Source organism: Micropterus salmoides, unplaced genomic scaffold (genome assembly GCF_014851395.1).
Source record: "Micropterus salmoides isolate LMB-PRFRI ecotype aquatic unplaced genomic scaffold, ASM1485139v1 Ms_hic_scaffold_13, whole genome shotgun sequence".
Classification (NCBI taxonomy): domain Eukaryota; kingdom Metazoa; phylum Chordata; class Actinopteri; order Centrarchiformes; family Centrarchidae; genus Micropterus; species Micropterus salmoides.
The window spans coordinates 29281994-29295010 of record NW_024040374.1 but is presented as its reverse complement, the minus strand read 5'-3'; the positions used below and the strand labels follow the sequence as shown (position 1 = coordinate 29295010).

At 39.8% G+C, this 13017-nt stretch overlaps 1 protein-coding gene across 2 annotated transcripts; it reads right to left on the bottom strand.

Moving 5' to 3' along the window:
- Nucleotides 1-3001: 3001 nt before the first annotated feature.
- Nucleotides 3002-11432, bottom strand: LOC119901236 (serine/threonine-protein kinase Kist-like). 2 transcript variants are annotated; one of them, XM_038716823.1, is made up of 10 exons: nucleotides 10673-11432; nucleotides 9884-10013; nucleotides 9103-9289; nucleotides 8811-9008; nucleotides 8349-8443; nucleotides 8143-8219; nucleotides 7957-8055; nucleotides 7765-7853; nucleotides 7142-7209; nucleotides 6402-6529 (listed from the first exon to the last, which is right to left on the bottom strand). In XM_038716823.1, the coding sequence occupies exons 1-10, from the start codon at nucleotides 10974-10976 to the stop codon at nucleotides 6520-6522; spliced, it is 1257 nt and encodes a 418-aa protein (XP_038572751.1). In that variant the 5' UTR covers nucleotides 10977-11432; the 3' UTR covers nucleotides 6402-6519. The 2 variants fall into 2 exon arrangements, with proteins under 2 accessions (XP_038572750.1, XP_038572751.1); XM_038716822.1 differs by lacking the exon at nucleotides 7142-7209 and having other exon boundaries at nucleotides 3002-6529.
- Nucleotides 11433-13017: the final 1585 nt, after the last annotated feature.

Below are 13017 nucleotides of genomic sequence, written 5' to 3'. Positions count from 1 at the left end.
ATTCGTTGTGCCACACCCGCAGAGAATTTTCACCCAGCTCTGCAGTTCTAAGCTCTGCAGAACTTTAATGTCAATTTTGGATAGTCGTTTTGGTTTCCTTGCCTGCAAAATCAATCAATTATTTCAGCTTTAAATCAGAATTTGAAGAAAGCCGATGTTATTTACGCAATATCACAGTTCTTTTCTACCATAAGTAGGCTAAACACTTGTCGATATATATCACATTAATTGTGAGGACAGCTCAAAAAAATGAACCAGCAGATGTCATTGTTGTAGTATTCAACTTTAACTGACTATTTCCACCAACAAGCTAGGACTTGCTAGCACTCCTCATTAAATCTTTTCTGGACACCACTGTCTTAACTAATGTGTGCTTAGTTAACAGGAATGGATACTATAGACATCACAGCATAAATGGCTGGCTGCACTCTTGCATATTTACTCTTCAGTTCCATACTGACTCTAACTCACACTATAAAATTATTTGAGATTGCCTTTTGCAAGTAAACAGGCATAGGATGCTTCAGCAATATACCACACACACACACACACACACGAAAATAGTCTGACACATAATGTTACATATGTACCACACAAACACGGGTAGATTATACATGAACTTATAAATGCTGCCTCCAAAAACTATAAACCTTTTTAGAGCCACTTCACCCTCTAGACGAGTGCACACACACACACACACACACACACACACAGTCCCAATTATCTCGACGCACACTGATGCACAAATGTGCTGACAGCTTATCAAAGTCAGGCTTAGAATTCAGGTGCCATGAAATTAAAGCATAACCCAGAAGTCCTTTCAGTGCATAAAAGGATCCACGCAGAGGAGCAAAAAGAAGAAATAAAAACAATGTATTAGGTGGCAGAATATGGAAGACAGAGTAGAAGAAGAAAGAGTTTTAAGACTTAAAAAAAACCCAGAAACCATGTAATGTAGTGTCAACGACAAAAAACCCCAACAACTACATTTTGCTTCTTTTGCAGAGGCCTGTTTGGATTTTGCTGTTATTTCTTGTGAGCTCACATTTCCCTTTAATGTCCACACACAAAACCAGAATTTAATTCAAACAGATGACAAGTAAAAAATCTTGTCTAATACAGCTTTAAGTTTGAGTCAGAGACAGACGCAAAAATAGGGAAGGAGAACAAAGCAGGCCAGGAAGGAAACAGAGCGAGACACTTCATGCATCCACTCTACATGCTTTCAGAGAGGCCTCTGTTTGTCCCACGTTTGACTTGAAGCCAGTGCAGGTCAAAGCAAGGCAGCTTTAACACATTTATAACTCTATGATATGATAATGACATATATAATAACAGCAAGAAAATCCCTTTCGGCTCAGGATCACCCAACAAGCGTGACAGAGCTCCTTAAGGCATCTAAACTTGTTCCTCAACCTGTCTCCTCTACGTCCCTGCTGACCAACACTGTGTGCTCATCATCAGCCCTGCAGTCCAACACAACAAACACAAATATACAATCCAATTCTCAGGAAAGTTCTGGAGTTACAATGAGTCTACAGGGAGGGTCTGTTTTCTATGATATTGGGTTTTTTTCACATGAGAATACATGTGTTTGTTTTTTTAAACTAACTACACTAAAGGGGGGGGGGGGGCATATAATATTTAAAAAGTGATAATGTGTAAACCAACCTAAAAAACAGCTGCTTTTGCATATCTAGAGCTCAACTAGAAAGAATATACTTTTTAATTCAACCAAAATGAGCTTCTAGCCCGAAGAGGATCAGCATGCAGCAAACAACTTGATACTATATCTTCCAGGACAACGGTAGCCTCAATAAATATTTGAGTCTAATATTCAAACACTGCTAAATATTTACATTTCTACTGTAGATACTCACAGCTCTGTGGCAGCAGGTTATTTCTTAGAGTAGTAATGCTTATAGAGCCAAAGTTGAAATAAGTGGCACCAGACTCTCTTATTTATCCATAAATGTACATTATAATTTAAATTTCCAGCCATCAATAGAAAAACCTGCTTTGCCCTTTTCTATGTAAACTCCATACACAACTAATTACCTAATAACATACAGTAACATTAATACACACCAAACATTTGTACTGTTCCTAGATTCATAATCAATCCCATCATCCAGTTTGTGACACAAGATGACAAATGAACTAATGAATGAACCGGCTATAAACTGATCATGTTGCAGTGCATTTAACAATGGCAGTGTCGCTTTAAATAGAGGATTCGGTTAATAAAGTCTGCAGCATGACACAAAAGTCATGTGCCTCTGGGTTTCTCTGTTACTTCTGTCTCAAAACAGGAATAATGATGACTATAATGGCCGGACGGAGCCAAGTTAAGATTAGTTTAGGTGTGGAAGACCACATGCTGTATGCATGTGTGAGAATAAAAACCCTCAATCTGTAAAAATGGAATATTTCATTTGCGTAATTTGTATCAGTTTGTTAGGTAAGGATTCACTACTTGATATCTGTACAACAATGTGGTCGGTCATTTGTTGCTATTCCGATAGTAACGGTAAGTTAGCAACTTTGTGGAGATTTGTGGATCTCTCACTTACAACTGAACCCAAATGGGCATTGAGTGTAAGAATGAATGTATTTGAATGAATAATTACTTTGGTTTAAATGAAGCTATTTTCCCCATAATAAGTACCAAGTGATATTGTTCTTTCAAAATAACTTTCTGAGATAATTATTACGAAATCTCGGACCTGTAAAATAAAGCGTTACATTTCTAATCACATTGACTGAGACTTCAATTAGTAGGAACTGCTGAGTTACACAGCATCCCAGCAAGTCACCTCATTTTCAGACTTCACCTCATCACAGCTGATTCTACACACACTCCCTAACACAGCGCCTCTAATTATTCAAGTCTACACTCTCGCACAGGATCTCAAAACCATGTAAAGAACACAACTTACATACACTCTTTTTTGTCATGCATCATAAAACACAAACAAAGGGAGTTCCCTGTACAATGTCCTGAAAGCCACAGAATGTACAGCCCAAATTCTTTATTTGATAAGGTACAGTAAACCTGTGGTAAGTTTATTTTTGCAGGGGACCTAGTCAATAATCATACGGCAATACTGCTACACAAAACTGGGCAAGCAGCTGAACTATAGATACAGAAGATAGCATAAATGAAAATCCAGGACAAATCAAACTTCAAATGGCTTAAAGGAATACCTTGAGATTATCAAAGATGAATTTTCTGCACCAGGTCCTTGATAAACTGTGATGAGGAAGAAGAAAATGTGTTCTTTAGTTTTTAATTCAAGGACCACTGGTTACAAGTAACTAACAACACTGACCATCGTACCACAGACTGCTCATTTAAAAGTGCTGTATAGTCAAGTGGTTAGAGTCTACTTCAAGTTTCAAATGGATTTTATTTTGGCCAGTGATGCTGTGGAAACTTTAGAATTGACATTGAAGACGCATTCCAATAACGTTTGTAGAAAAATAGTTTTTTGTTGTACTTCAGATCAGACAAAACTGCAACCTTTCCTCTGACTCTGAACATATTTTCTAACAGGGGAAAGAGTAACACATTATTTGATAAAAATAGTTCTCAGGCAGAGGAAGATTTATGTCCATAAGCTTACAATATTTTCTTATTTTATATGAATAACAATTTGTCTCACATGCTCAAATCACAGTACCCATTTACACAGTGTGGGGTTTGACATTTGTGCTCTTTCTAACATGAGTGAACCAGTTCCAGTTCTAGCAGCTCTTCAAACACCAGACTTTAAAGCAAGACTATGAAACTTTTAGAGAAGAAATTACAATGTATTCCTCTTTCAAATGTAAGGTTGAATCCATGAGCAGTAAGCTCAGTTCAGTACACTAGGGGTTTTGCTGCTACAGCAGTGTACACTGTCGTGCACGACCAGTAGCTTATGGTGGCTAATGTTAGCTAGTATTAGCAAACTATTAATTATGCATGTAAAACAGTTTGCTAACTTTATGACTCTTCTACAATTGTGCGACTGTTACAAGTACATAGCATTTTAGCTAAATGGTTAACAACACTGAAGTGCTAAATAGTAGTTTATGCTTAACCATAAACCTTTTTAGCATTTCGCAGTTTAGCATTTAGCCAACACCATCAGTTTAGCAGTAACTGTAGCTAATACCAGTGTTGGCAAAATACCATTACTGTCACAGGTCACAAATGGTCTCTGTTCAGTAAAAGTTACACAGTCTGGCTTTAACCAGATGAGCAATGAGTAGCTATACAAAAAAAATGAAACAAATCTCTGCTCATTGTCTCTAACAAAGACTGGTTTGGTTACTTGGCCAGACTACATTTGCTGGAAGGGAATAATTCTCTAAGGCATCTGCAATGGCTTGGGCTACATAATGAACGACACATGCAGGTGTAGCCAACCTGCTGTTATAGCAGCATTTTGGTTAGTTAGCTAGTTTGAATGTCATAGGGCACTTATGTAGAAATCATCTAATGTTTCAGTGTGACAGAGTGGATTTTTGAACCAAGAGAATAAGAACCCAGAAAACAAAAGAATATCTGGTTCTACAACAAAAAGTACATTCCACTGTAAAAATACCAAGCTTGCTGACTGTCGCTGCTATCAAACGTAATTCTTCCTGGACTGTCTTATTGTCTTGATTGTCCAATTTAACTTTATAATACATTAATTATATAATATATTTGGCTCTACAAGACTGCACATTTTGAGACATTTCTGTCACATTTTTGATTCATAAATCAAAATACCTTGTCACAAAATTAGGAAACATGGGCAGTATTTTGGGAACTCCAAAAACAGACACTTTGGCCATATCGTGCTACAATGTTAGGCTTGCAGTCTGGCCATCAATCCACTGGTTCGCATGCAAACTAACTGAAAGACTCATTGAACATTGTAGGACAATTATCTGTCTAATCTGTCTAGTTAGCACAGTCAGTATTCACCTTGCATTGTCAATGCAAAAATTTGCAAAAGCAACCTGCAAAACAACCTAAGCCATGAAAGACGCTATAAATGTTCATCACACAGTGGCTTTAAACTACTCCTGTGAATGTACACAGGCTACTGTATCTGCATTTTCAATAATAATAACTCAAATTACACAGTGACTATGAAGTAAAATTAAGTGTACTTGGCTTTAGTTACTTAGTTACAAGACATTTCTGCTGCTGCTATTTTTGTTCATAGACTCATTTTGCAACTGGAAAAAGGTTTTTGGACAATTGAGATTTTTTTTATATGTTTGTACTTTTCTAACCAAGCAAGCCAGATGAACCCTCCTATGATTTTCAGCATGTACTCATAAACATTTACTTGTTCGTGTGCCATTTCAGTGTTGCAGTCAAAACACAAAACTCCCTCTACGTCATGATAAACGGGAGCATAGTAAACTGGTGAATAAAATATCCTCTGAGTATGTAGACTTTTGTAAATAAAGAGCTACAGAGCATAAGGCTACAGGACACTGTGAGACCTTAGCATGCTCAGATAATGGCAGAGAGTGAGTGAGTGAGTGACAACTACCAGCTGGTGGAGGCGTCACCCCAAACCATCTGTCCCTGATTATTACCTGAGGAGCCAGCAGAGGATACCTGTATATCCCCTTGTACCATGCCATTTCCTCTCATTAAAATTCAAAGTAACAAAAACAAACAGGCAACAATAATATAATACTTATTATTACTTATTTAACAACAGGATAGGACACTAATTTCACCACAGGAAACCTTCAGCTGAGAGCAGTAAAGAGACTCTCGTTCAGTGTCCTGCTACATGTTTCTGATCACATCCCTGACTCAACTGATGAGATCTAATCATCTATCTAGAGAGATGCAACTATTTAGATGTTATGTAGAGCATAGACTCAAACTTTACACTATCATTTGATAAAGGCTTTTGCTGTAGCAACTTTTCTTGTCCCAATTACACATTCTTTCTGTGTGGTAATTTCTATGAACGAATGGGAGTGAAAATGGAAGTCAGAACAGGAACTGTGGTACCCACACCACAGACCCCCGGCCTGGACTTATTACACGAGATAGATACAGGTCAACTTGAAACACAAGGATGTGAACTGTTAATAGTGCACAGACTGGAGGCAGCAGAAATAAAGTGTTGCCGTTTCCCCCTCCCAGCCGAGTTCAATTTACACTCTGCACAGATTTACACACGGATAATGTGCAGAACTTTCAACTATTCAACTGATTAATAACAGAATCATCTGAACTCAAACTGCAGGGCAACCACGCATGACTGTGTGTTGGCTGTATATTCATAGGGAAAACATGACTCCTCCCCTGTGGTGCTCTATGCAGTTGTGTTTTTTAATGCGAACAGTGCAGAGGTGTAAATTGAGCATAAGCACTTCACTGCACAGTCTGGTACAAGTAACCTCTTTTATAGGCGCTGAGAGGGTAGAAGGTGGCCACAACAAACTTCCCATCAAAGGTGCGGCCTGTCAGCAGCCTTTGAGCCTCTTTGGAGTCGCTGGAGTTGGCATACTCTACAAAGACCTGGTGGACACACAAAGGACGTGGATGAATGAGTAAGTGAAAGACTGAATTTGTGCTCAACCCTGGATGTTCACTAGATGCGGCTGTGGCTTTGTTTCAGATCATAGTCCACCAGAATGAGTGTTTTATTTTCAAGCGGTCTCTTCAAGCAGCCACATTGGTTTGTTTTGTTTACTTTTTTGTGTTTAACAAGCATATTAAAAATCAATTTGCAGCTCGTTTAGATGTGTTAACAGTACGGTTGTGACGAGACAACATTTTAAGAAATCTTTAATGCCAAATTTTGAACATTAAACAGTTTATTTGCTGCATTCTGGTGATTTTTTCTGCACCAGTTTATGACGGAAATGTTTTTATTTACATAAAGGCAAACACAAAATGCAGGCGCCACGTGACAATTCAAAATATAAAAATGTAACAATATAATGGAGCAAGGATGTCAGGCATTCTGTGTTGCTTTCAGATACGTTTCTCCTGTAGGCCAACTTTTCTCATGTAATATTATCCCTGCTGAATCAACACACACACACACACACAGGCATGATCTCGTGATCCAAGATCTCGTCACATCCCTAGTTAACAATGTGGCTGTACTTTACATGTTTTACTGACCGCGCTGATCGCATTGATGTGTCGTCTCTGCATCTCTTTCCTGAATTGTGTGTATTAGCAGCAGGAAACTGCAGTTGAGAAAATGTCAATAACAAATTAAATGTGTCATTAAATATTAATTTTAAGACATTTATCAGTCAATATAGGGATTTATATAGCATTATATATATATATTATATATTCAGAGGGGAATAGAAGTGGATAATCTCCAGGACTAGTGACAAAGCTGGAGTGTGATGCAGCTGCACACAGTGGACATGGGGGAAGTGAGTAAAGGATAAAACACTGTATCAGTGTAGTACTGTAAGGGTAGTTCTACTACTGAAGTCAATTAACAGAACTCCACAGAATAAAACTGCTAAAATCACCTCTCTCTTTCTATTCCACTTCAACACAACAAAAAAAATGTATATTGCCGTCTTTTCCTCATTTCCTCATCATTTTTCAATTTTGGTGTGCTGCTACCCAATGGAGTGTCAACATCTGTAACACAGTTTTCTGTGATTAAAATAGCTGTGAAATAAATGTCATTTCTTACATTGTGAACTCCCAGAAACTCCTAACTTTTTCAGTTTAGATGAAACATTTTTGAAGATTCCTGGTTTAAGGAACAAAAATCTAACCTGTCCTTTCCCTGGGTTCTCCTTGGGGATGAGCAGAGAAACCACTGAGCCGTACTTCTGGCACTCCTCTTTCATGTCCTCCAGGATGTCTGGGAGAAACAATGACATGCATTTTTACTTAAATTAACCTCTACACACAGAAATTCATAATTAAAAGACAAAAAAAAATATGAAATAAATACAGCGTTGTACCTTCATACTCTTCTTCATTGTGCAGATGGCTGTCATCAATGAGGTTGAGCAGACGCAGGACAGGAGAGGGCAGCAGAACCAGGTCCTCAATGTGAGGAGCTGACACACACACACACAAACACACACACACACATACGTAAATATGGTACACTGAGCGATGTGTTCATTTCAAATTTGGTCACATACCAAAAGGAATACTGAAGAATGGGCTCAGGAGGGCGGTTTCAGCTGTGCATCTCTGCTTTGGGTCATTGAGAAGCATGCTGCAGACACAAAGTAACAAAGGTCCAATGTAACTCAATTAATTACTTACAACAGAGTATATAGCAGAGCAGTCAGACCCCAACAATCTGAACTACACTGAATTCACAACTGTATGTGTGAGAACGTACCTTTTGATAAGGTCTCTGAGGTGGTAGACAGGGATGGCAGGGCACACCAGACTGTTGCTGGCAAAGATATGGTCTACAATGGCGGCACTGTTATCCTAAAGTAGAGGTAAACAGATTAAAGGATTTTGTTTCCTTTTGCTAGAAGGGTTCTGCGCTAATACAAACATATTAAGTCCTGTTACAGACATATTTCCTCTTACTTTAAATTTAATTACCTTCTTAAACCTGCAAACATTTCACCTGCAAGATTTTGAATTCAGCAATCAATCATGTTTACTGACAGAAGTCCCCTAATTGTATTGTCTATTCTTCCTTTAATCACCAGCTTCTGAACATTTCTAAACATCTTGCTCAGTCCCCAGTCAAAAATGAAACTTTTCTGTGCATTTACACATTTTGAGACCTTCAGATTCCATTAAATCAATATCAGCTAACTCTACCCCGAGTAGAGATTTGTCATACCTTCCACTCCTGTGATCGGACGGTGTCTTTAAGTTTGATTCCTGAGAACATCTCCAACAGGATGATGCCCAGGCTCCACAGGTCCACGGCGGCAGTGCAGCCCGAGTCTCCCTCCACCTCCACCCCAGCCTGAGCGAGGCTGTTCTGAAACTCAGCCTCTGGAGCGCGATACCCGTCTGTCTGGATGTACTTGACATCCTGGGAGGAGGCAATGCAAGAAGAGTTAGGAATACAATACATAATTATCCCAGCTCCTCTTTTACTGACCTTCAAAATTCCCACACACACCCACCTGGTTTCCCTCTTTGAAGCTGAGGCCGAAGTCGATGAGCTTGAAGCACTCGTCATCAGCGCTCCAGAGAATGTTACGTGGCTTGAGGTCAGCATGGACGTAGCCTTCTCTATGAAGGAAGGCGAGAGCCTCCAGGATGTCTCTGGCACAGTGTTGGACAAGCCACATGGAGTGGCCCTGCTGGGGTCTGCCAAAACAAATCACACTATGAAGTTAAACAGAAAAGTTCAAACTCTGCTAAACATATGAAGGCTTTACAGTGACTGCAGTCACCATCATTCATTATATTACATTATATTACACTGACAGACGAACATTCTGGGGCAAATACCAAATGCTTGGAATTTTTGAAAGCCTGGTCAAGTTTAAAGGGTCAATTCACCCGAATTAAAACAAGACAAGGTCAAAACCTAGCATCTGGCTGGACCGTGGATGGCTGAAATGCTAAATTGTTGCACGGATAGTCAGTGGTACTATCTATAATGTGAATTAGCATCCACAAAAAGCAGAATATTCCATTCTTAGCATGTGACAAGCAGATGTCAATGACTGGAACCTTCCTTTGTGAAGGTTATAATTTTAGAGAGGTGCTGATTCAGCTTGTGTGATCATTTTGGAGGCTGCAGTTCGGGGGGTGCTCTGTTGGACTCACAGGTGTTTCAATTTTTTTGTCCATCCCATATTTATCAGTGAGGGTAGGCCAAAGAACAGAAACACCTCTCTGCAACCTGCCACAGTCAGAGTTATACCGTATGAGAAGCAGCGACATCACTTCACTTACCTACCACCCTGGGTACCACCGCTGCCTCTCACCAACAGCTCGGACACACTGACATCCAAGAGCTCGAGCAGAAGACAGCGCGTGGCAACACCCATACAGCTGTGGTTGGTGAACACCCCGTACAGCGTCACTGAGAGGAGAACAAATCCGTCAGTGCAAACGGCTAGACATGTGCAGCTGCATTTATATCCTGTTTAAGAAAATGGCAATATGACCTTCCTAGCAGACAAAACCATGACCTTCAGTATAACAGTAGTGACATTATAATATGATCATCATAGTCTCAGTATTTGAACGTTTTTCAATAGGTTTAGAGAGCTAACTAATGCCAGCCACGCTTATTTTGCAGAACGACACAGTGACAAATGTTAAAGCCTGAAAAGCACGTTTCACTGAAAGCAGAGCCTGTTTCATGGGCCATCTTAAGCAGAATTAAAAAAGCAGACCATGTCTATTTGTAAATGCTCTTACAGAAACTCTAGCAGGTGTATACCACTGATGACAAGCACGCTCCTATTAGAATGATCGATTTTTGTGTGGAATTTGGCTGTTTGCTCTATTTATAGACACAAGAAACACATAAGGGTTTGAAAACAGTAGCCAGTATCATAGACCCCGTCATGAAGCTTTTCGATCTGTTATAGAAAGGCTCATAGTGAGTCATTACATAATGTTCCTTGTCAGAACAGGTTTTGCTGACAGACTTTATACAGGAGGCAGCCTGAGAACATTATTACCTTACGTTAGGGATCTACATGTTTTCCCCGCTGAGGAAAATAAGGTTGTTACCGATGTTTTTATGTCCCTGGATGTCTTCCAGCACGGACCTCTCCTTGCGATACCCGTAGTCTCCTCCCTGAGTGTCGGCCTGAAACTCCTTGACAGCGGCGGTGGTGGCTCTGCCTGAGCTGACCCGGTACACCGAGGCCGAGACTCCCTGGCCGAGTCGCGACTGGACGGTCCATATTTCGCCGAAGACCTCGAACAGGACCGGCTTCATGCTCTGGTCTACGCTACCCTGCGACGGCATGGCGCTGTCCGGACGAGGTACCTGAACCTTTGAGCTGGACTCGGAGGAGCCGCAGTGAGCCATCGGACAACTGCGGACGGGGGACAGCAGGAGATGATCCAGCTAGTTCACAGGTGGGAGCAGCTGCAGGAGCATTGCAAACCGGGCTCTCTCAGCGCCACAGAAAACCCAGCAGGACGTGTCAACGAAAGCTAGCAGACAATCCAGCTACACCGGCAACCTTGTTAATATTAAGCACGCAGTAATACCTGGGCATATTACACTGCTGGGTCAGCTGACAAAAAGTTAGCTAACTAAGCTGCTCCAAATGGCTAAATTAGCCACTGACTTTGAGCACAAAACTTCCACCGAAACAGAAAAATGCTTCCCCCATAATGTGCCACATATTATTACGGCATCTGTATCGGAAAATAACTTAAAGAAAGTTTATCAGTTGTAACTGCAGTAAAGTTTTGCCTGAGTTGTAACTCAGGTTGTTGATCAGTCTGACTTCCGTTTCGGCTTTTCTCCCTGCATATTTGCGGTGCAGCTTTTCCTGCAGTCTGCCCCCTCCCGGTAAGGAGTGGCCCTAAATTTTTTTTTTCCTTCCCTTTAAAGGTTGTTTCCATCAAAACGTCAAATTGTATATACATTTCAGGCTACCTGGCTACTGGAAAGAGGCTCAGTGAACCCTCCTATGGAATTTGACCTCTGACCTAGTGTTAGGGGGAGTAGTGATTAGTGTTTATGAAGGGACTGAACCCTTCTATGGTGTCTAACAGATGTTTACACTTATCCTACAGCACTGTGCCCTTAAATGGTATTTAGCAGATACCTAAACATGTCCTATATAAGCTGTGTTTGATGTACAGAGAGACAGAGTGGTTATCGGGCTGGGTCACTCTCCAAGCTGCTGCAGAGCTTGTAATTGATGCTGAACTCCTTGATGTAATAAACTTTTATGATCAAGAACAGTGTCAAGCGGGTTTCTTCTCAACACATCATTGCAGCATTATTGTTCGGACACCACATCTTCAAGTCAAATCTCGCTTGAGAAAGCCATAAAAAACACAAACTTCTGGTTTTCTATCTGCAGTTCCAACTCTCCAGTTATGTATGTAAATCTAGCTTATGTGTCTGTGGTTACACATTTACTAATCCTTTGTTTTTTTTAATTTAGATTAGTAAATGTTAGAAAGTTCAAAATTGTCTTTCCACTGAGTCTGTGTTTATACAGCTTAAACAAAAACTTGGATAACTTAGGCAAATTCAGACATAAAAAAACTTCCAAGGACAATATGAAAACTTTTTCAGCATAGACAAAAATTATTAAGCAATAGCCCGCCCTGGAGCCTGGTGTGGACATATGAAACTTACTGGCGCTTCCATCAGAGAACAAAAAAAGGCCAAAACATGGCAATAGAACCCAGGGGAGTAGGAATGGGAGGGGGGGATTGAGTACAGAGATACTAGAATGGATAGCAGTGGATGTGGGGAAGCGCCCATAGAGAATGCTTATGTACAGGGTTCAGAACAACTTCCAAGGAATCCCCTTTATATCCTGATAAAATTTCCTAACGTTTAAATGTAAAATCACGAGACGATTTCATGTTGATATTAGTGAATAAATGATGAAAAAACTGCAGTTACACTGACCCAGTCAGTGTCATTGGCATTAACAGCACCGTCTAGCTAACTGTATGGTATGATATTAAATTGCTTCACAAAGAAAAGCAGGCTATTTTCTAATTCAAAATATAAGTGCATGATTCCAAAGGATAAAGAAGAACACAGCGCCTATTAAGCTTAACCATCTCCTAAAAGTACCATCTCCAACCTTTTAACCTATAATTATAAATGTACTTAGTCAGATCTAATGGCATCACATCCAAATTTCAAACCTCATGCTTACATTTATAGCAATAATTATATTACAAAACATTACACTTAATTTATCTTCAGCACAGAATTCTCCAATTCCTGCCTGCCTATAACTAAGTAGGGTTTTATATTGAAATGTGACTTTATTGTATGGAGAGAATATTTCAGCTATTGTGAAATTAACTGCCGGAAGTTTCCTATTTTAAAATGTCTCATTGCTTCAAAAATACATTTATAAACTTTA